General features: G+C 67.8%; 3 protein-coding genes across 4 annotated transcripts; 1 reads left to right on the forward strand and 2 right to left on the reverse strand.

Moving 5' to 3' along the window:
• Positions 1–274: 274 nt before the first annotated feature.
• On the forward strand, positions 275–2,955 carry C29H12orf10 (chromosome 29 C12orf10 homolog). 2 transcript variants are annotated; one of them, XM_030967247.1, is made up of 7 exons: positions 275–465; positions 824–936; positions 1,001–1,160; positions 1,363–1,512; positions 1,651–1,704; positions 1,925–2,106; positions 2,181–2,955. In XM_030967247.1, exons 1-7 carry the CDS (start codon positions 286–288, stop codon positions 2,359–2,361), a joined length of 1,020 nt encoding a protein of 339 aa, XP_030823107.1. In that variant the 5' UTR covers positions 275–285; the 3' UTR covers positions 2,362–2,955. The 2 variants fall into 2 exon arrangements, with proteins under 2 accessions (XP_030823107.1, XP_030823106.1); XM_030967246.1 differs by having other exon boundaries at positions 1,582–1,704; positions 2,181–2,882.
• A 1,018-nt stretch (positions 2,956–3,973) lies between these two features.
• Positions 3,974–10,205, reverse strand: AAAS (aladin WD repeat nucleoporin). Its single transcript, XM_030967155.1, has 17 exons — positions 10,164–10,205; positions 9,836–9,971; positions 9,469–9,596; positions 9,331–9,386; positions 9,118–9,209; positions 8,794–8,840; positions 8,297–8,395; positions 7,575–7,718; positions 7,204–7,324; positions 6,944–7,068; positions 6,685–6,745; positions 6,173–6,263; positions 5,738–5,831; positions 5,557–5,624; positions 5,373–5,454; positions 4,898–4,982; positions 3,974–4,321 (listed from the first exon to the last, which is right to left on the reverse strand). The coding sequence occupies exons 2-17, from the start codon at positions 9,956–9,958 to the stop codon at positions 4,187–4,189; spliced, it is 1,551 nt and encodes a 516-aa protein (XP_030823015.1). The 5' UTR covers positions 9,959–9,971; positions 10,164–10,205; the 3' UTR covers positions 3,974–4,186.
• A 2,140-nt stretch (positions 10,206–12,345) lies between these two features.
• On the reverse strand, positions 12,346–15,665 carry SP7 (Sp7 transcription factor). The gene is given in 3 exon segments (XM_030967254.1): positions 12,346–13,665; positions 13,667–13,827; positions 15,579–15,665. Coding segments are annotated over 2 exon segments (984 nt in total). The 5' UTR covers positions 13,724–13,827; positions 15,579–15,665; the 3' UTR covers positions 12,346–12,738.
• Between the last annotated feature and the right edge of the window lie 6,478 nt (positions 15,666–22,143).

Genomic DNA, 22,143 nt, shown 5'->3' on the forward strand with positions numbered 1-22,143 from the left:
ACTCAGCCCTGGGCTTTTGTGTCCGTCCATCCATCCCGGTGTCTCTGGCCATCCCGGGCACCGTGTGTGTCTGTCCCGGAGGTGTCCGTCTGTCCCTGTCCCTCTGTCCCTGTCCCGCCCGCCAGAGGGCGCTCGCCGCACCGAACCGCCGCTTTGGCCCCGCCTTCTGCGCGTGCGCACTCGCTGGGGGGGCTGGGCTGAACCCGAGCAAGCGCGAGACAAAATTGGCGGGAAGGGCTGACGATAAGGGGGCGTGGCCCTGTGGGGGCGTGGCCTCCCGGCGCCATGCGCGGTGCCGTACGCGCCGCCCGGCTCGTGGTCATGGCCGCCGCCGGAACCGGCACCGGGACCGGCCACAAGCGGCCGCACCCCGAGCCCGCCGCCCGCATCGGCACCCACGACGGCACCTTCCACTGCGACGAGGCGCTGGCGTGTTTCCTGCTGCGCCTCCTGCCCCGCTACCGGGTACGGCGCCGGCAGCGCGCCCGGGGCATGAACGGGACGGGGGGCACCGTGCGGTGCCGGGTCCTGGGCTCTTCCTCCGGGCCGCTCTTCTCTCGATCCCATGTGGGGACACTTGAGCGCACCCAGCGGCCGCTCTTCTGTCCCCGGTCCCACCTGGGGGTCACCCTTGTGTCCCCAGTCCTTCCTGGGGGTCCCCAGTCCCACCTGGGGGTTCCTGTTCTGTCCCCGGTCCCACCTGGGGGTCACCCTTGTGTCCCCCACCCCCTCCTCGAGGTCCCTCCCCGTTGTCCCTCGTCACCCGGAGCCGCTCCCGGGGGTCCCGGTGGCCCTGGGGACCCTCACCCGGTGTCCCCTGCAGGACGCGGAGATCGTGCGGACGCGGGACCCGCAGCGCCTGGCCGGCTGCGATGTGGTGGTGGACGTGGGGGGCGAGTACGACCCGGGGCGGCACCGCTACGACCACCACCAGAGGTGAGACCCCCGCCGGGGACAGCGGCACCCCCGGCGTGCCCGCGGTGACCGCGTGGCCCCGCAGGTCCTTCACGGAGTCCATGCGGAGCCTGCGGCCGGACAAGCCCTGGAGCACCAAGCTGAGCAGCGCCGGCCTCGTCTATTGCCACTTCGGGGCGCAGATCCTGGCGGGGCTCCTGGGGCAGCCCGAGGACGGGCCCGTGGTCGCAGCGCTCTATGACAAGGTGACAGCGGTGGCAGGGCGTCTGTCACCGTGCCGGGGTGACGGTTCTGCCCGGGGCTTGTCCTCGCTGGGGAAAGGGGAGCAGTTTGCGGCAGCTGCTGGGACAGTTGAGCTTCCAGCCAGGCTTTGCTCTGCTGTTCCTCCTGTCCTCCCTTGCTGTCCCCTCACTGCTCCTCATGTTTCTGTCCCCTCGCTGTCCCCAGCTGTACGAGAACTTTGTGGAGGAGATCGATGCCATGGACAACGGGATCGCGCCGGCGGCGGGGGAGCCGCGCTACGCCCTGAGCACCACCCTGAGCGCCCGCGTGGGGCACCTGAACCCCCGCTGGAACGACCCCGACCAGGACACCGAGGTGGGGACACCCCTGGGGACAGACCCTGGGGACAGACCCTGGGGACACCGCTGACCCCCGTGTCCTCAGGCAGGGTTCCGGAGGGCCATGGAGCTGGTGGGCACCGAGTTCCTGCAGCGCCTGGATTTCTACCACCAGGCCTGGCTGCCGGCGCGGGCGCTGGTGGAAGAGGCCGTGCGGCGCCGCCTCGAGGTAAAGCCGAGCTGCTCTGGGGGAATCTCTGATTTTGGGGGAGAATTGGGGCGCGGGGAGGTCAAATCCCTTCGGTGGAAACCTCCCGGGGGGCCCTGCACCCCATATCCTGCACAGCCCCTGCAGGACGGCACTGGCAGGTTCCGGGGCACGGAGCCCAGGGTGGTGTCGGGGGTCACCCCTGTGTCCCCAGTGTGTCCCCAGCATGTCCCCCCTGCAGGTGGACAGCAGCGGGCAGGTCCTGGAGCTGTCCCAGGGTGGCTGTCCCTGGAAGGAGCACCTGTTCCAGCTGGAGCAGGAGCTGGCCCTGCCTCGGCCACTGCTGCTTGTGCTGTTCCCGGACCGGGGCGGGCAGTGGCGGGTGCAGAGCGTCCCCACAGCCCCCCACAGCTTCCAGAGCCGGTGAGACCCCTCCCCTGCCCTGCCAGCGCCCCCCAGTGTGGCTGGGGTCACTCTCAAGCCCGTGTCCCCCCCAGGCTCCCCCTGCCCGAGGCCTGGCGGGGGCTCCGGGATGAGGCGCTGTCCGAGCTGGCCGGAATCCCCGGCTGCGTCTTCGTCCACGCCAGCGGCTTCATCGGGGGCAACCGGACCCGGGAGGGGGCCCTGGAGATGGCCCGGAGGGCACTGGAGCTCGGGGGGGCCACCGAGAGCACGTGAGCCCCCTCCCCAGCGGGGTCACCCCAAAAGGGACCCTCTGGCCCAGTGTGGGGTCCAAGGGACGTGCAAGCACCGTTCCCGCTTGGACCCTGGATTCTCCGAGGGATCTGCTGTGCTGGGGGGGCAGCAGCCCCTCCCGGGGGTCTCAGAGCACCCACCCCCCGTGCTGGATGGGTGCCAGCCCAGCCAGAGGCGTTTTGGCTCCGTTTCCTGGGAGTTTGACCCCGTTCCTGTCACATCCCTGCTCCGAGGCACTGCCAGCACCAGTAAAAAACAGTGTGTGCCCAGTGCAGTGGCTGTTTGAGGGGTCCCGGGGGGCTGCGTGTGACACTGGGGGTGCTGTGGCTCAGGGACAGCCGTGACCCCCTCGGCACGGGGACAGCAATGGCCGCACGGCGCTGCTGCCACCCTGCGTGTCACCAGCACGGTGTCACCAGCACCGCGGGGGGGTCACGGCGTCCCGTCCCTCCCGCTCGTTCCGGGGCCATGCAGGCGGCCGGGCTGCTCCTGCTGCTGCTGCTGGGGCTGCCCCAGCAGCCCCGGGCCGGTTCCCGGTGCCCCGGGGGGGCTCCGCCGGTGCCGCTCCCACCCAGCGGCCACAACGAGACGCTGGGGAGGGGCCCAGGGACAGCGCGGGCCCCGGACGTGGCGGCGCTGGTGGCCCTGGGGGGGTGGCTGGGCTTTGTCCTGCTCTGCGTGCGCCGCTTCGTGCGGCGGAGCCGGGAGGAGACGCGGCTGCACCTGCGCTACCTGCGGGCCCTGCCCTGCGGGCCGGGGCGGCACCGGGAGCGGCACGAGGAGGAGGAGGAGCCGCTCAGCGGCGGCACCGGGAGCCAACCGGGCAGGCCCGGGGGGTGACACACCCCCCCAGGCTGGCCCCACCAGCTACGGTGGGTTTGGAGCCAGGGTCACCCCTGGATCACCCCAGATCCCCCCGGACCCTCCGGGGTCACCCCGGATCCTGCCCAGCCTCAGGAAGGGGCTGGATGCTCTGGGGGGGAAGGGGGGCTCTCCCCCTTGCTCGGGGGAGGATTTTGGGGGTCCTGGGGTTGTTGGGATGGGGGGAGAAGGGACCCTGCGCTCTCCCCATCCTCCCTGCCAGTGCAGTGTAATCCTGGAATTAAGGGTGTATAATCCCGGGATTAAGGGTCTGTGATCCCGGGATTTGCCTGTGCCACCCCCAGCAGCAGCAGCAGCGTTAATCCCCTCGGGGGGGGCCCGGCTGCTGCCCCCACCCTGCAGGGCCGGGGGGGCTCCCAGGGCTGGGATTTGGGGACCCACTGAGGGTTTGGTTCATTTTGGGCGGTTTGGTTCACTTTTGTTCACCCTCAAGCCAAAGCTGGGGGTTGTGTGTGTGGCCAAACCCTGCCCCAAACCCCTCCAGCCATCACCTGTCCCCAAAACAGGGCTCTTTGATCCCAAAAGAGCAACCCTGGCCCATGGGCTGCAGTGGGATCACACCAACAGCTTCTGTGAGTCCACTCCAAGCTCTTCCTGACCCCAAAATCAACTCTGGAGCCCCCAGAACCCCTCCAGACCCACAGGACTTCCCAAATTCAGCCCCAAAAATCTTCCGGTCCCATCGGGGTGAGGAAAGGAGACGAGAGGGAAGGAAAATCCACCTTTAATTGGGGCAGGATCAGCACTGGCAGACCCTGAGCAGGTGCGGGGGGCTCCTGCGGGGAGAGGAGGCTGAGCAGGAGGGAGAGGAGGCCTGGGGTGCCCCAGGAGGTTCTGGGGTGCCCATGGAGGCCCCGGGGTGCCCCAGGAGGCCCCGGGGTGCCGATGGAGGTTCTGGGGTGCCCCGGGAGGCCCCGGGAGCCTCTCAGAGCTCGGAGAAGAGCGGCTGCTCCCGCACACTGCCCAGCACGGGCGCGGGGCTGCGGCGGGGGCTGCCGCGCGGCTCCAGGGCGCTGACGAAGAAGAAGGGGATGTGGGAGATCCTCCCCGAGGACCAGCACTGCAGGGGACAGCGTGGGCAGGGCTCAGCATCCAAACAGCACAGAAATGGGGAAAACCCTTGGCGTGGAGCCCAGGCCTTGATACAGGAACTGATGAGGTTCCCCCCCGAGCCCCCTTCTCTCCAGGCTGAGCCCTTTCCCCAGCTCCCTCAGCCCCCCAGAGCCCCAGGCCCTTCCCCAGCTCCATGCCCTTCTCTGGACATGCCCCAGATCCCAAAATCCTTCCTAAATTGGGGGGTCCAGACCTGGACACGGCACTCGAGGTGTGGCCAGGGGGAGAAACAATCCCCTGCCCCTGCTGGCCCTGCCAGCCCTGAGCCAGGCCAGGATTCCACCAGACTTTTTGGCCACCTGGGCACACCTGGCTCATGTCCAGCACTGCCCCTCAGTCCCTCCAGGTCCCTTCCCAGGGATCAGGGAAGGTCCAGCCCCTCTGTCCCCAAAACACAGCACCCAACCCTTGGCCTGGTTAAACCTCCTCTCCATGGAGCCCCCCATGGCTTACCCCGGTCCCAGCCCCCTTCCCAGTGCCACCAGTGTCCCCTGGGACTGGGAATGCCCCCGGAGGGACTCACCACGGTCAGGAGGGCGCCCTGAGGAAAGCAGGGGTGGAAGGAGATGAGCTGGGGCCGGGCGCCGCGCTCACCCCGCACGAAGCCGCTGTGGGGCGGGGGAACAGGCAGGGTTATGGGCTGGGAAACAGCACATTCCAGGGGACTGGGGCTGTCTGGGGTCTGAGGGGGAAACAGCACATTCCAGGGGACTGGGGCTGTCTGGGGTCTGAGGGGGAAACAGCACATTCCAGGGGACTGGGGCTGTTGGGGGTCTGAGGGGGAAACAGCACATTCCAGGGGACTGGGGCTGTTTGGGGTCTGAGGGGGAAACAGCACATTCCAGGGGACTGGGGCTGTTTGGGGTCTGAGGGGATGCACTGGGAAAGAACAACCCAAAGCCAAGGGGGCAAAGTGAGGAACCCAGTGAACCCAAACGCCCCCCCAAGCCCCCCTGCAATGAACCCAAACCCCCCCCAAGCCCCGAGCCCCCGCTCACCAGGGCAGGAGCTCAAAGACGGGGCTGTTGCGGGTGCGGAACACGGCCACGGCCGGCTGGCTGCCCGCGCACTCAGGGTGTCCTGTGGGGGGACAGCAGCACGAGGGCTCTCCCTTGTCCCCCCCGTCCCTTCTCCCAGGGCAGCAGCAGTCCCAGGCCAAGCAGGGAACAGGGCAGGACTGACCTCTGATGATCACAGCCAGCCTCTCCCCGGTGGGGTCCCACACCATGGAATGAACCTCTCCTCCGATCCTGCAACAGCACAATTCCCAAAACTGGGGGGCAGAGACCCCCCCTGTGCCCAGCAGCGAGGGGTGGCTGCCAGGAGGAGCAGGGACCCCCCTGTGCCCCCCAGCCAGACCCACCTCTCCTCCCCATAGAGGGTCTCGAAGGTGGTCTCGGACAGGTCTGCCACGATCGAGGCCGTCTTGGAGCCTCCCACCTGCCCCTGCATCTCCCCTGCAAGGGACAAACTCCACCAATCCCACTGCATTCCCCAGGTGATCATGCCTTTATTTCTTTCTCAGAGCAGCTGTGGCTGGGATGGAGGACAAGGGACAGCAAACACCAGGACCCCCAAGCTGGATCTGCAGCCACCAGAGTCTCCCTGAAATCCCCTCCAGACCCCACAACTGTGACTGAGGAGCAACGTGAGGGATGGAAAAACCTGAACTCCAGAGATTCCGTGCTTGGGGAGCCCAACACACCCCCTGTGTGTCCCAGCTCCTCACCCCAAAGCTGTGGGGTGGTTTGGGAACCCTGTCCCAGCCCCCAGGAAGCTCCAGGTGGGACGAACTCACCGCGGTACTCGGAGAAGGACAAGGAGTAGATGACGGACTCGCCCAGCACGGTGAAGAGCAGCCGGCTGCCATCGGGGCTCCAGCACCCTGTCTGTGGGACAGTGTCATTGTGCCACCCTGTCACCCTGCCTCTGGGACAGTGCCACCCCTGCCTGGAGTGTCTCAGACTGGAGAAAAGGAGGCTCAGGAGGGACTTCTCCCTCCACAAGTCCCTGACGGGAGGGGACAGCCAAGGGACAAGAGGACACGGCCTCAGGCAGTGCCAGGAGAGGTTCAGCTTGGATATTGGGAAGATTTCCACACAATCAGGGAAAATTTCCACAATTTCTTGGGCTGGCTGCCCAAGGCAGGGGAGGAGTCCCCGTACCTGGAGGTATTTAAAAGCCTTGTGGATGTGGCACTTGGGGACAGGGGTCAGTGGTGGCCTTGGCAGTGCCAGGGGTTGGCCCGGGTGGTCCCAGAAGGCTTTTCCAGCCTAAGTGATTCCCTGGGAGGGAAATATCCCACCCTACCTGGCAGCGTCCCTTGATGGTGGGCCAGCGCTCACAGGTCCACATCTGGGCCTCCCACACCCTGCAGGAGATGCAGGAGGCTTTAGGGAGCAGAATTCCTGGGAATCTGCCCCAATCCTGCTGCTCTGGGAATCCACAGTGTCCAGCTCCATCCCCCAGCCATTCCCCACTCTGCCCCCGCAGCAGGAGCAGGAGCAGGGGGGAGGTTTGGGATCCAGATTTTCTGCAGTGAGGATGGGGATGGGGATGAGGAGCTCACCGGAACACGGCCGAGGGGGTGGCTGCCAGCACCTTGCTGCCATCGGGGGACCAGGCCAAGTAGGTGACACCGCCACCCCCAAACCACTGCAGCTGGACACAGGTCTCGGTGGACACGTCCCACACCTGCAGGGGACACGGGGGACAACGGTGACACCGGGATTAGGGGACACAGAGGGAACATTTCAGGCCCAGGTGGCACTGCCTGTGTCCAGCCTGAGTGTCCCTGGGTGTCCCTGGGTGTCCCCAGAGGGTCCTCACCAGCATGGCCGTGTCCACGGGGGACGCCGAGAGCAGCCGCTCCCCGCTGGGTGCCCAGGCCAGGCTGGTGACAGGGCTGTGCCCGGGGCAGGACAGCACCTGGGCACAGCCCGACGAGGGCCTGCACAGCACGAGGGAGAAGCCACCAGGATTTGGGATTTGCTGGCAGGATGGCAGTGCTGTCCCAAAGCCAGCCCCAGCAGAGTGACAATGGCCGGGAAGGGAAGGGAAGGGAAGGGAAGGGAAGGGAAGGGAAGGGAAGGGAAGGGAAGGGAAGGGAAGGGAAGGGAAGGGAAGGGAAGGGAAGGGAAGGGAAGGGAAGGGAAGGGAAGGGAAGGGAAGGGAAGGGAAGGGAAGGTGGGAGCTGTCACCTGGTGGAGAGGGAGGTGGGGTCCAGGTGCCACACGAGGACACAGCTCTGGCAGGCCACAGCCAGGATGGAGGCACAGAGCGGCTTCCAGGCCATGGCAGCCACGTTCCTCTGCAGGCGGTGCTTCAGCGAGGGCACGGTGGCACTGCGGGGAGGGGACAGGTGACACAGCTGTGGGACACAGAGCCCGGGTGCAGCCACAGTGTCCCCTGCCAGCCCTGAGCGCAGTGAGGGGGGACAGCAGCGTGGGGAGGGGCTGTGCCCTGCCGTGTGCTTCCCGGGGAGGGGACAGGGATTCCAGCCAGGTGACACCGGGGCGAGCCAGGGCACACCTGCTGTGACTGAGCCGAGGTGTCCCCAGTCCGGACAGGGCCCAGCTTGGGGACACCTGCGGGGGCTGCAGGAGCAGCCGGCAGAGTCTTCTCCTGAGCAGGGACTGGCATTCCCTGGGGGAGCAGGGACACCTGGGGGACAGAGGACACTCAGCCCCTGTCCCCCCAGCTCTGTCACCACCCCCAGGGCTGCGTGAGCCCCGGGATGTCCCCAGAGGTAGAGCAGGCAGCGAAAGGAAAGGCAAAGCTCTTGAGGCTCAGGGCAGAGCGGGGAAGGAGCAGGGAGGGCTGAACGGGAGCCCAGGTGTGCCCAGGTGGGCGAGGAGGCCCCGGGCAGCGGGCCCAGGGCAGTGCCCGCCCCAGGCTGCCCAAATCCTGGACAAAGCCCCACCTGTTGGAGTTGTAGACACGGATGGAATCGTCCAGAAGAGCCACAGCGAATTTGTTGGTGTGGGGGTGCCAGGCGAAGGCCCTGACTGTGCAGCCGGCCCTGGAGGGGGCACAGGGCAGGGTGAGACCCCCCCAACACCCCCTGGGCTGGCAAAGACCCCGCTCAGAGTCCCCAGAGAAATAAAACTTCTTTTTGCTGCCCAACGGGACCATTTTCTTTGAGAAATTCCCTGTTTCTGGGAATTATTCACAGGGCTCTGCTGAGGGGTTGGTGACCACAGCCTGGGGCTGGAATTGGAAGGAATTTTCCAGGCTCTGATCTCCTTTAACCCTGATCTCTCGCCAACCAGGGCACAAAAGCAGGGCAGCCAGAGCCAGTGGGGCAATACCTGCCTTTAATGGCTGAGCCCACCCAAACGGGGCCATGCTGTCCTTGTACTCCCACCCCGGGGGGGTCCCAGACCCCAGCACGGTGATTTTGGGACACCCAGGACTCACCAGTCCACGGCCTGGGAGAAGGCTGCGATCATGTCCTCACTGGTCAGCTGCAGGGACAGGAGAGCACTGAGCTGGCAGCAGGGACCCCCAGTTCCCAGCCCTTTCTCCCTCTCCCCCACCTGGATTTGGGCCCCTCTTGGAGCACCAAACACCTTCCCAGCGTCCATTTTCCACCAGTGCAGGAAGGAGCAGCGTCTGGAGCTGGGCATCACCAGGAGGAGCATTTCGGGGGGTTTTAGTGGGGAAGGGACCACCCCCCACCCCCAATGGCTGCTCCCGTTGCCCCCGGCTCCCTCAGCAGCAGCGGTCAGGGGAATGACTCACGGACAGGTGTGGGAACAGGGACCCGTGCAGCGAGGACAGCCAGCGGCACACGGCCAGCGCGTGGCTCGAGCCCGTCCGCAGCCACTGCAGCCCTGGCAAAGGGCAAAGGGAACCTCAGCGTCCCTGCAGCCCCGCGGGGGACAGGGCAGGGACAGCAGGGCCCAGCCAAAGCATCGCAGAGAGACCAGAGACCCGCGGGCGGCCCAAACTCACCCTCCTCGTCGGCGCTGGCCAGCTCCCGGAGCAGCCCGCAGAGCCCAGCATCGCGCCTGCGGCGAGAGCGGGGTCACTGCCCGGTCCCTGCCTGTTCTGGGGACACGGCGGGCTCTTTGGGGCCAGCGGGGCACTCACCAGGCGCTGAGGCAGCGCTTCCAGAGGGACTCGCGGTGGTGGATGAAGGGCGGGCGGGCGCTGGGCTCCAGGCGGCCGTGGGCCTTGAGGGGCTCCTTGGGCAGGGTCAGCACGGGCAGGTCGGGCACCTGCAGCACACGCAGCCCCCCTGAGCTCCCCTGAACCCCCGGGGACAAAGAGACCCCCAGGGCAGCGGGCAAACGGCGATGGGAGGAAAGCAGGGGCGCAAGGAGCGAAGGAGCAGCCTGAGGGTGCCTGGAGAGACCCCAGCAGAGGGGACAGAGCTGCAGCCGCAGCTGAGCGGGACGAATGCGGCACGCCCAAGGCTGGAGGGGGCTGGCACGGCTCTGGAGCGAGGAGGGCTCACCTGGCTCTGGAAGGCCAGCGGGAGCTGCTCGCTGAGGCGGCCGCAGACCAGGGCGTTGTTGAGCTCGTACAGGGTGACATCCCCAGGGGGAGGCGGCGGCGGGAACAGCCCCAGGGAGCACATGGCGGCGCCGAGCCTGGGGGCAAGACCGGGCCGGGGGGCGACAGCTGAGACCTCCGCTGCCCTCGGGATGCGCCGGCTCCAGGCCGGAGACCCTCCCTCCGCCCCTCACCCGCTCACAACCCCCGGTGCCCCCCGGCTCTCCCCGGCTCCCCCTCGCCCGCTCCCCGCCCTCAGCCCCCGGCGCCGCCATCTTGGCTCCCCTCACCCCTGCCGCTCCCGCTTCGCGCCAATCGCCGCCGCGCGCCGCCCTCGCGGCTCCGGGCGCGTGTGGGAGGGGAATTAAAAGGGCCGTGGCTCGCGTGGGAAATACGCGGGGTCCTCGCTGAGGGACAACGCCACGCTCCCCGATTTTCCTCCGCGGAGGAGAGAGAATATCAGCGTCCCCTGCACAGCCGCGCTCCACCGGTGACTTAATGGCTCTCCGGTTGTAACGAGGACTGATTAAAATGAGGGCCACATTTCTTTTTTTACTGTCGCTGCCCCTTTAAGAAAGGCGGAGCCTTCCTTGAGGGGCGGGGCGAGGGGCGTGTGCGGCTGACGGGTCATGTGGTGTCCGAGCGGGGCTGCGCTGGGACCGGGAACGGGGCCGGGAACGGGGCCGGGACCCCCGGGACCCCCTCGGGGCATTCCCGTGTCCCGCACCCCCGTGTCCTGCGGCCACCCCCGGTCCCGGACCCCCTCTTGGGCTCCTGCGGCATCCCGGTGTCCTGCGCTCCCGTGTCCCCGGTGCCGCCTCTCCCGGTGTCCCCTCTCGCGGGTGCCCGTGTCCGTTCTCCCCGTGTCCCCTGGGTGCCGCTCCCGCCGCGTGCCCCCCTTGGCTCGCTCCCAGCCCCTCTCCCGGGGCTCCCGCTTTTCTCGTGTTTATCCCCGTGTTTTCCTTAGCGGCCGCAAGAGTTATTTTAATTTTCTCAGGATATTAAATAAAGGCGGCGGGGGGAGCTGCGGCGGGGGGCCCCACATTCCTCGCCCGTTACGGAGCGAGCGGGGTTCGATAGGAGACGACGATTTGGGATGGCGCCGACATCAGAGCCACCGCAGGGCTGGCGTGGCCTCGTGGCGTCCCTCGGACCCCCCCAAACGCGGCTGATGGGGCAGCGAGACAGGAAAAAAGGCGGTGGCGGCGGAGGGGGGGTCCTCGGTGGGGCTGGGGGGGTCGCTGGATGGGGTTGGGCTCTGTGGTTTGGGAGGCTCCGGGCGGTCGAGCCCTCGGTGGCCGCCGGGCCGGGGTTTGGCTCCGGGACGTGGCTCGCTGCCCTGCTTGGCACTGGCCCACCCACGGCGAGCAGGGGGGAGTTGTGGGGGAAACCCCGAAATCGGCGAATTTGGGTCGGGGAGGGTGTGGGGCTTGGGGGGCTACATGGAGAGGTGGCACTGCCGCTGTAAATCCCCCCGGGAGCCACCCTGGGGACAGCTCTGGGTGGTGGCACTGAACTGCGGCCGCTCCATTGCCGCCTCAGTGCCTCAGTTTCCCCGCCCTGTGTCCCCCTTTCCCTGGGGACAGCTGGGTCCCGGCCAGCCCGTGGCCACCGTGACTCACCCGGGGCTGGCACGGGACCTGCTGCCACCCTGTCCCTGTCCCTGTCCCTGTCCCCCCGCGGGGCCCTGGGTACCCGCAGCTGCCCCCCCGCTCCGTGCTGGCGCTGGAGCTCGTTTCCGCCTCCTGTTGCCTTTTTCCGCGGCTTTTTGGGGTTTTTTTTCAGGAAAAGCCCCAAACCAGGGCTGAGCGCATCAAAGGGCTGGCGGGAGCCCAGGGCAGGGGGAGGGGGAGCGCAGTGGGGTCCCCGCCAGCCCACAGCGTCCCAAATTGGGGTGTCCTCGGGGACACGTGGCCCCGCCGCGTGCCCGGGGCTGCCACGTGGGCCCTGGGATGGGGCCTGGGGAAACTGAGGCACGGGGCTGTGCACACGATGTCCCTGGGAGTGGGGACACGGCTGGGCAGGGTGAGGCTGGCAGGGGACAATCCTGCCAGCCCCCTCTGCCTGCCCCTCTGGCTGTCCCTGAGGCTGGGGACATGAGGAGGGACACGGGGACAAGGAGAGATGGGGACAGGGTCTTGGGGACACAGGGCCGTGGGGACAAGGAGACATGGGACAGGGTCTTGGGGACAAGGAAGCTGTGGGGAGCACAGGGGCCAGGGTCCTGGGGAAGGGAAGAGGCACACGATACAGCACCCCAGGGGCTGAGGACAAGGGGACAGCCCAGCTTGTCCCCAACCCCGCTCAGCTCCTGCCACCCCCAGAGAAGGGGGACACAGCAATCCGGAGCAGGCCCATGTCCCCCCCGTGCCTCAGTTTCCCCTGGAGCCCTGCAGGGAGGGGGCAGCCCAGCACATCCCCGTGATGAAGCCGCCCGGCCTCAGCCGCAGAAGGGGGGCCCGGCTCCACTCTCAATCCTTTTATTGCTTTTTTTCCAGGGGGCAGGAGGGGCAGGCAGCTAAAAAAGTGGGGGGGACATGTTACATGAGCACTGATGAACCAGGCCGGGGGAGGGGAGGGGGCAAACCCTGTCCCTGAGTGCGGGGGGCGAGGCGAGGGCTGGGGGGCAAGAAGGGCTGGGGGAGGTGGAAGGGAAAACAGAAAGGGGAGGGGGGTCTCACCTTGACACCCCCGTGAGCCCCAGAGCGCTCGGAGAGCCCCCCCCCATAATTTAAGACATAAATTAGAATGGCTAACGAGGAGCTGGGGAACTGAGGGGGAGGGGGCTCGGGGGGAGCAGCACCCCGTAATAAATATCCCCAGCGGCGAGGAGGAGGAGGAGGAGGAAGATGAAGGCGGAAAGGCTCAAATCTCCAACAAACTGCCGGCCTCGGGGCTGCCGCCGTCCTTGGCGGGCGAGGCGGGCCGGGGGGACGCGGGGGGCTGCTCGGCGCCGGGGGGCGGCTTGGGGGGGCCGGGGTCGGCGTGGGTCTTCTGGTGCTTGCTGAGGTGGTCGCTGCGGGTGAAGCGCTTGCTGCACAGCAGGCAGGTGAACTTCTTCTCGCGCGTGTGGGTCCGGACGTGGCGCTCCAGCTCGTCGGAGCGGGTGAAGCGCTTCCCGCAGAAGAGCCAGTTGCACACGAAGGGCCGCTCCCCCGTGTGCCAGCGCAGGTGCGCCTTCAGGTGCGAGGCTTTGCCGTACACCTTGCCGCAGCCCGGGATGTGGCAGCTGTGCACCGGCTTCCGCCGCGACCCCGCCGGGCCCCCGAGCCGCTCCAGCTCCTGGCAGTTGGGACAATCGCACGCCGGGCGTCCCCCCAAGGAGCCGCCGCGGGGACCCTTCGGGGTCTCGCCCGGCGCGGGTTTGGGGGCGGGGGGCGCCGCGGGGGCGTTGGTGTAAGGAGGGGGGTTCAGAGCGCCGAAATCGGAGCCGTAGGTGGGCAGAGGGGGGCTGAGGGCGGGCTGGCCCTGCAGCGAGCCCTGCAGCCCCTCGGCGCCCGCCGGCCCCCCCAGCCAGCCCCCGTTGGGGTGCACATCCCACCAGGACGGGGCGGCGGGCCCGGAGCCCCCCGGCAGCCCCCCGCCGATGCCGCCCTTGTACCAGGAGCCGTAGGGGTGCGGCATCTCCAGCGAGGGGTACACGCCGGGCAGGCACTCGCTCGGGGGGTGGCCCTTGGCCGCCACCACCACCGGCGCCCCCAGCACCTCCTGCGCGCCCGAGGGCGCGGGGAAGGGGTGCCCGAAGGGGCCGTAGTCGGGGCCGTAGGGGCCGGGGGAGGCCTGGGGGCTGGCGGGACGGCGACAGCAGCCCCGGGGCGCTGGGGAAGGCGGCGGCGTAGGAGTCACCCATGGCTGCGGCGGCGGCACCCCGAGGCGCGGGGGCGATGTCAGCGGCGGCACCCCGAGGCGCGGGGGCGATGTCAGCGGGGGCTCGCGGCCATGGCCCTTGGCAGCCTGTGGAAAAGGGGAACGGGGCTTGAGGGTTCCGAGGGGCGCCGTGTGCCATGGGGTGACCCGTACTGGGGGGTCAGCACTGCGGGCAGCTGTACTGGGGTGTCGGCCCATTGGGGTGTCGGCCCCACCACCCCCAACGTTCCCAATCTCCTGTGCCTCAGTTTCCCCCCACAGAGTTGAGGCCACCCCATCACCCCCCAGCCCAGCATCCCCCCCAAAGGGGCTTCTCTGGGGGCTGCTGTGGGGTTGTGCTGGTGGCAGGGCCTCCCCCCACCCCCAATCTCGGCTCCTTCTGCCTTTATGGCCTTTTAATCGAATTATGCTGTGGCCTCCCCCTCCCCGGGTGACTTCCTCTGCTTTTATACCCGTCATGGCTTTCAGCTGCGCGGGCTGGCCCGGGGTGTCGGGAGCTGGCCCTCACCCCCATCACCCCGGCCGTTCCCTATACTTTAATTGGTTTTTTTTTAATTAATCTCTTCACCCACTTTGGTGCATTTCCACTCTTTTTTTGTTTGGGAGTTTTTGTAGGGTGTTCCCCCCTCGCCCCCCTTTCTTTTTTTTTTTTTTTTTTTTTTCCGTGGTTTTTGCGCCTATTTTTACGCCAGCCCCGGCCGTGGCCGCAAGCGCGCTCCCGGTTTTCCAAGGATAACAAGGGCCAGGCCTGTGCCCCGGGAACGCTGCCCTGCCGCGAGAGCCGAGGTAATTAAAACCAGGGTGAGCGGCAAACGGAGGCGCACGCTTAAAATAGTGTCAAACTCCCATAAATCAGCTCCGCTTGCGCCGGGAAATTAAGGAGCAGGGAAGGAGCCCCGGGAGCTGCGGGCTGAGCGCAGCACGAGGGTGACAGTCCCTTTGTGGCTGGCTCAGGGATCTTGACCCCTCCCATGTCCCCTCCCGGCCTGGGGAGGGGTCCAGCCCCGGCTCTGGGGGTCTGCAGTCCCAAATTCTGGGTCCCAATTTGCCGGTCGCTTGTCACTGACCACCAGTGTCCAGTTCTTGATGCTCAGTTCCCGTTCCCCATTCCCTCTCCCCTTGTCCCCCAGTCCCTGGTCCCCTAAGTCCGCAGTTTTTTGGTCCCCAAACCCAGTCCTTGTCCCCAACAATCCCCAAACCCCATCCCTGGTCCCCAGTGCCCGGTCCCTGGTCCCAAGTGTCCCCACAGCCCTTGCCTCAGTTTCCCCCACCCTGTCAGTGCCACCCCCTGTCCCCTGAGCCCGAGGACACCTGGGCCTGGCTCCTGTGCAGTGGTGCTGTCCCCAGTCAGAGGGACAGTTCAGGGTGACAGTGGCACGCCAGCACCATCCCCTGTCCCTGTTCCCCCTCTGGGGATGGCAGGGCAGCCCCTGCTGGGACAGGGGACACACGTGTCCCCCGGCACAGAGACCACAGGGTGATGCTTGGGGCCCACACAGGTCCCTGTCCTTGGGGGGGGTCCCATATCCCAGGGGGCTCCCCCATCCTGGAGCGACTCTGCCACCCCATGGCTCCCAAATCCTGGGGTCCCTGTCCCAGAGCAGGGATCCCCCATCCCACAGGGTCCCTGTCCCTGCAGGGGGATCCCCCATCCCAAACGGTCTCTGCCCCTTGTGGGGGAACCCCCATCCCACAGGGTCCCTGTCCCAGAGCAGGGATCCCCCATCCCAAAGTCTCCCTGTCCCAGAGGGGGATCCCCCATCCCAGAGGCTCCTCTCTCCCGGGGTCCCGGGCCAGTGTCCCCCATCCCGAAGGGTCCCGCTCCCGGGGGTCCTTACCGGGATGCCGGGGCTGGGCCCTGCCCGCGGGGGTGCCGCTGTCGCGCTGTGCCGCTGTCCCGGGATGCCGGTGTCCCGGGATGCCGGGGCTCGCTGCGGAGGGAGGGACGGCCGGAGAGGGAGGGACGGGGAGGGACGGAGCACCGCGGCCGCCGCCCGCCCCGCTGTGCCGCTGCGGCGGGGCTGGGCCGGGCCGGGACCGGGGCCGGGAGCGGGAGGCGGCCCCGAACCGCCCCCAGCCGGGGGGGCCGGGGGACCGCGAGAAGGGGGGCAGGGGAAGGGGAAGAGGAAAAGGAAAGGAGGAAGGAAAAGATGAGAGAGGGGAAAAGAAAGAGAAAAGGGGGAGAGAAGAGAAAGGGGGGGGGGGAGAAGGGAAAGGGGGAAAGAACAAGGAATTGGAAGAGGGAAATAAGTTAGAAAAGGAGAGAAAGAAAAGCTATGAAGAAGGGAAAAGTGAAAAAGGAAATGAAAAGGGAGGGAAGGGGAAAGAAAATTAAATAAGGAAATGGAAGAAAAATTAAAGAAAAAGTTGTGAAGGGAGGAAGATGAGGAGGCTGAGAGCTGGAGGAAGGAGGGGAGAGAGGGGACAAGGACCAGTGTGGGGAAAAGGAAAGAGAAGAGTGGGGAGAGGGAAAGGAGGGAAAAGGAAAGGAGAAGAGAGAGGAAATAAGAGGAGGGGAAGGGGAAGGGAAAGGAGGGAGAGGGGGAAAAGGGAGGGACAGCAGGAAAAGGAGGAGGAAGGGGATGAGTAGGAAAAGGGCTGGAGAGGAGAGAAGGAAAGAAGGAATAGATGGATGGGCAGGGGAAGGGGGACAAAGGGACGAAGGAGGACGGGGCAGCTGGGGCACCCAGAGGCTCGTGACCCCAGAAGGTGCCCGGATGGAGCAGGGATGGGGATGGGGACAGGAGGGGACAACTGATGGGGATGAGAGGGACGTGGGCTGGAGCTTCAGGAATGGGGTCAGAGGTGTGGGGATGGGGACAGGAGTTGGGAATGGGGCTAGAGGGACCCGGGATGGGGGTCAGAGCTGGGTTCTGAAGGAACAGAGCTGGGGACAGGGACAGGGGACACGTGCGGTGGGACAGGGACACGCATGGCTCTGGCGATGGGGCCCCCCTGTGCCTCAGTTTCCCTCCATGAAGGAATTGTTCCAAGCGTTCTTTTACCCCCCTCCCTTTCTTAATTTTATTACTCCCTATAGTTCCCGTTTTCTCCTCGCTTTCCCCCTCGCCGTTTCCCCCGGCGGGGCCGGCCGGAGCCAGCGGGGCCCTTTCCCAGCCCTGAGTCAGGGCTTTCCGCTCCGCAGCCGCCGGCGCCGCCGAGGGCCACAACCGCCGGCCCCCCCTCGCTGGGGCTTCCACTGCCCACAAACTGGGAGCAAACTGGGACGGCCACTCCAGCCCTCCTCCTCCTCCTCCTCCTCCTCCTCCCTCAGCCAGCCCGGCGTGGGCTGGGGGGCACCCCATGGATTTCTGGGGGGTTTCACTCCCCCCAGGTGCGGCTCACGGGGGGTTCTGGCGCTGCCCGAGCGGCCGGGCTGGGCTGGGGGTGTCAGCTGGGGCGGGGTCTCTCCCCAGCTGGGGGGCGATGGGGACCCCCCCGTGTGCCCCGGGACCCTTCAAAGCGCGGCGGGCGCGCGGGGGGGCGGCGGCGGGGGCTGATTACAGGGCGGCGCCGGGCTCGGCCGCCCACGGCCCCACGGCCGCGCCGGGCCCCCGCAATTACCCGGTATTTATACCCGGCCGGACGCCGGGACCTCGCCAGCGCGGGGGGGACACGGAGCGGGGGGGCTCCGTCCCCGGGCAGCGCGCCAGCCACCGTCCGTCCGTCTGTCCGTGCCTCCCCGCGTCCTCCTCTCGGTCCTTCCTTCCCATCTCTCCCTCCCTCCTCTGCCTCATTCACCCCATCCATCAGCCTGGCTCAGGAACTGACACGAATTTGAGGGGGCTCAGCCCCTCTGTCCCAAATCTGGGGGGATCTCAGCCCCACCATGACGCGGGTTTGGGGGGTCTCAGCACGACAGAGGCTGCAGGGCTGGAGGTGTCCCTGTCCCCATCCCGGTCCCCAGGGCCAGGAACGCCCCCAGCCCAGCGCGGGGGTCCCGGCAGCGCTGTCCCCCCGACCCCCGCGGTGACCCCGGGGGCACCGCAGCCCCTCGGGCTCGGGGGAAGGAAGCGGACCCGGCCCGGGGTGACCCCCGCGCCCCACAGCCCTCACCTGGCGCGGGGTCCCCCGTGTCCCCCCGGCCCGGCCCGGCCCGGCCCGCCCTCTCCGGCCCCCGGATGTTTCCCTTGCGGTCGGAGGCCCCGAAATAGCGCAGCCCCCGCGCTGGGTGCGCCGGCCACGGCCGCCCACGGGCCCCGCGGGACCGGGGGGGCCGGGCGAGGCTCCGAGGGCTCGGAACGGGGCTGAGCTCCCCCCCAGCACCGCCCACGGGGGGCACCCCGGTGTTCGGAGCCCCCGACATCCCAGAGGTGGGGGACAGGGAGGGTCCGCGGGGCAGGAGGAGCCAGGGGACGTGCGGGGACACGGGGGCGGATGGAAGCCAGGGACCTGCACGGACAGAGGAGCGCCCGCAATGGGGCTGGGGGCTTCCCACCCACGGGGAAGCCAGGGCAGGGTGGCCCCAGGGCTGAGCTGCGCCCACGGCCCCGGTGTTTCCTCCCGCCCTTTAATTATCCCGGAATTATCCCTGGAAATAACCGCGGGGGCCGGGGGGGGGACACGGGCAGCGAAGCCGGGACGGAGCCCGGGGCGGGGACAGACGGACCCTGGGCCAGCCGGACAGACCCCGCGGGACGGCGGTGCCCCTGGGGGGACACGGGTGGCCGTGGGGGGACAGGGTGGTCCGCGTTCCCCCCGGGTCCCCCCGCCATGTGGCTCCCATTGCGCTGCGGTGCCGCAGCCACATCAGAGCGGCGGCAGCGGCAGCCGCGGGGGCGGCACCGGGGGCCCGACCCCCCCTCCGGCTGCTGAGAGGACCCCCCCAAGCTGCCACCGTGCCCCGTGTCCCCTCCAAACTGCCAAAGACCCCCCCCCCGCCAATCTGGGGTACCCCGCGTGCCCCCCAAGCCCCGGGATCACCGCAAATTGTCCTGGGACCCCCCCCCCCAAAGCTGCCAGGGTCCCCCCGGGCCCTGTGACCCCCCCGGTCCCCCCGCCCGCCGCTGTCCCCGGGCCGGTCCGCCCTGGCTCGCGCCGCGCTGCATTTCTGCGGTTCCCAACCCAAAATTGCTGGGAGTCGCCCGGCGTCGCCCTGATTCCTCCGCGGCCGCGACCTGCCGGGGGGGGGGACCCAGAGGGACAATCGGGGGGTGGCAGCGGGGGTGGGGCACCCCAGGCTGGCCCTGCTGCCCCCCCGGGGCTCGCCCCAGTGCTCCCAGTTTGCCCCCAGTCCAAGGCTGAGGGTTCCTCTGTCCCCGTCCCGTGTCCCCGCTGGGAGGTGGGGACAGGACAGGCTTGGGGACAGCAGCAGAGGGAGCACAGGGACAGTGACAGGCTTGGGGACACTTTTGGGGACACGGGACAGGACAGTACCCTGATGAGAACCCTGGGGACAGGACAAGGTTGAGGACAGGGCTGGTTGGGGACAGAACAGGGCGGGGATGGGGGCACTATTTGGGACAGGACAGGGCGGCTTTGGGGACACTCTTGGGGGCAGGACAGGGTCAGTGACAGTGTTGGTGCCAGGGCAGGACTGGTGACAGTCGGTGCCCAGGCCCCGCCATGGCGGGTGACAGGACACTGTCGGTGACACTGTCGGTGACAGTCGGTGACACTGTCAATGACAGTCAGCGACACTGTCGGTGACACTGTCGCGACAGTCGGTGACAGTCGGTGACACTGTCAATGACAGTCGGTGACACTGTCGATGACAGTCAGTGCCCAGTGTTTTTACAGGACACTGTCAGTGACACTGTCAATGACAGTCGGTGACAGTCGGTGCCCAGGTCCCGCCGTGGCGGGTGACAGGACACTGTCGGTGACACTGTCAATGACAGTCGGTGACACAGTGGGTGACAGTCGGTGACAGTGGGTGACAGTCGGTGACAGTCGGTGACAGTTGGTGCCCAGGCCCCGCCGTGGCGGGTGACAGGACACTGTCGGTGACACTGTCGGTGACACTGTCAATGACAGTCGGTGACACTGTCAGTGACAGTCGGTGACACTGTCGGTGACACAGTTGGTGACAGTCGGTGACAGTTGGTGACAGTCGGTGACATTGTTGGTGACACTGTCAATGACAGTCGGTGACACTGTCGATGACAGTCGGTGCCCAGGTCCCGCCGTGGTGGGTGACAGGACACTGTCGGTGACACTGTCAATGACAGTTGGTGACAATCGGTGCCCAGGTCCTGCCGTGGCGGGTGACAGGACACTGTCGGTGACACTGTCAATGACAGTCGGTGACAGTCGGTGACAGTCGGTGACAGTCGGTGCCCAGGTCCCGTTGTGTAAGAACTGTCAGTGACACTGTCAATGACAGTTGGTGACAATCGGTGCCCGTGCGGGGTGACAGGACACTGTGGTGACACTGTCAATGACAGTGGTGACACAGTGGGTGACAGTGGGTGACGTGGTGACAGTCGGTGACAGTCGGTGACAGTCGGTGCCCAGGCCCCGCCGTGGCGGGTGACAGGACACTGTCGGTGACACTGTCGGTGACACAGTTGGTGACAGTCGGTGACACTGTCAGTGACAGTCGGTGACACTGTCGGTGACACAGTTGGTGACAGTCGGTGACAGTTGGTGACAGTCGGTGACATTGTTGGTGACACTGTCAATGACAGTCGGTGACAGTCGGTGCCCGGGCCCCGCCGTGGTGGGTGACAGGAATGTGGTAACTGTATATAAATTTATATTGTTGTGAACGTAAATCGTGACAGGATGCGGTGACAGTCGGTGCCCGGGCCCCGCCGTGGCGCCCCCGCCAGGCGGCAGCAAAGCCGCGGGCCCGGGGGTGGCACCGCCCGGTCGCGACCACCGGGGGGCGCCCGGGGACACTGGGGAGGGGTCCCACACGTCCCCGTGGGGGACAGTGAGGGGTTAACTGGGGGAGGTCTCATGGGAGGAAATGAGAGGTTAATGGGGGGTGTTAATTGGGGGAGGCTTTGGGTGCTACTGGTGGGAGTCACTGGCGGGGACAAGGACCCTGCTGGGACTAACGGGGTGAGGGGGCTTAACCAGGGGGCGTCTAACGGGGGCAGGTCCTGCCGTGCCCCCCTCGACCCGGCCAGCCCAGGGCAGGAGCCCGGGGCTCAGGGCGGTGACAGGGCAGGGCAGTGCCGGTGTCCCCCAGCTCTGGGGCACGGCCTGTTGGGCCCTTTCCCCCCTGGTGCCACCACTGCAGGTGACGAGGGGACACCGAGCGACCCCAATGGTCTGAGGGGAGCAGGACAAGGACGTGCGGGGGACAGGACAGGGACAGGGGGGGACAGGACAGGGACAGGCTGTCCCCAAGCCCCATCGGGTGCGGGGGCGAGGCCGCGGGACCTTCCCGAGCTGCGGGGCAGGAATTGGGCCGAAAACACCGGGAAATGGGAAGGTCACGGAGGGGGGGGCGGTTCTGACGCTGGGAAGCGAAAGCAGCGCCGCTGCGTGTCCCTTGCTGTCCCCTCCCCGGTGTTGTCGCTCGCCGCGGTCCCGGGACGCGCCCAAACCGCTCGTTTTGCTGCGAAATGAAGGATTTTGGCCCCAAACCCCTAAATCTCGCAACGCCTCCAAACTCCCCAAGCCGCGTTCCCAGGGCAAGGGCGGCCCGGGCTCCCCGCTGTGGCCCCCGCTGTGTCGGGACCGGGCTGAGCGATGTCGTGACAGGGCTCTGGGGTGTTCACACAGCGCGGCGAGCCCGTGAGGACGTGTCGCACCGCCATGGCGGCGGTCGCGACACGGCCGAGCCGGCTTGCGGCATGGAACGGGGACTCAGGGAGGGAAGAGCCGCACGTAACCCGCGGTATCGAGGGCGAGGGTAGCCCCAGGAGTGCGCGGGGGAGGCGGGCCGGGTCTGAGGGACTCGAACACAACATGGCGCCGGTCCGCCATTCGCCGCGCCGTCACCCCAAGGGCGCAGCTCGGCCGCTGGCCTCGCCTCCCCGCGGCGCCCATTGGCTCGTTTGAGACCGACCGGCGCGCTGATTGGCTCCGAGCCGCGCCGCGGCTGCCGCCTCCGCGCTGGGATTAGTCATCGCTTCCATCAATATCCGTTCCTCTCCCGCCCCCCGGCGCGGCCCGCGCAGCCGGTTGGTGACGGGCGCTGCCAGTTTCCACCACGCCCCGCCTCCCGCACCCCATTGGCGGCGGCACACGTTCATCACGCCGCGGCCCGCGCCGCCGCGGCCGCGCCCATACGGGGTCTCCCTGCGAGCCCGCGCGGGCGCCGATTGGCTGAGCCGCCGCCCGCCCCCTCTGCTCCGCGCCCCCATTGGCCACCGCCCCGCCGGGCTCCCCCTCCCCCACGGGGCGGGGCGCCGAAGGCGGGGCCCGCCCGCCCTCTTCTCCCCCGCGCCGCACCACCCTCTCTTCCCATTGGCCGCGCTGCCCGTCGCTCCGCGGCCCGCGCGGCGC

This window comes from Camarhynchus parvulus, chromosome 29, assembly GCF_901933205.1.
Source record: "Camarhynchus parvulus chromosome 29, STF_HiC, whole genome shotgun sequence".
In the NCBI taxonomy this organism is placed as follows: domain Eukaryota; kingdom Metazoa; phylum Chordata; class Aves; order Passeriformes; family Thraupidae; genus Camarhynchus; species Camarhynchus parvulus.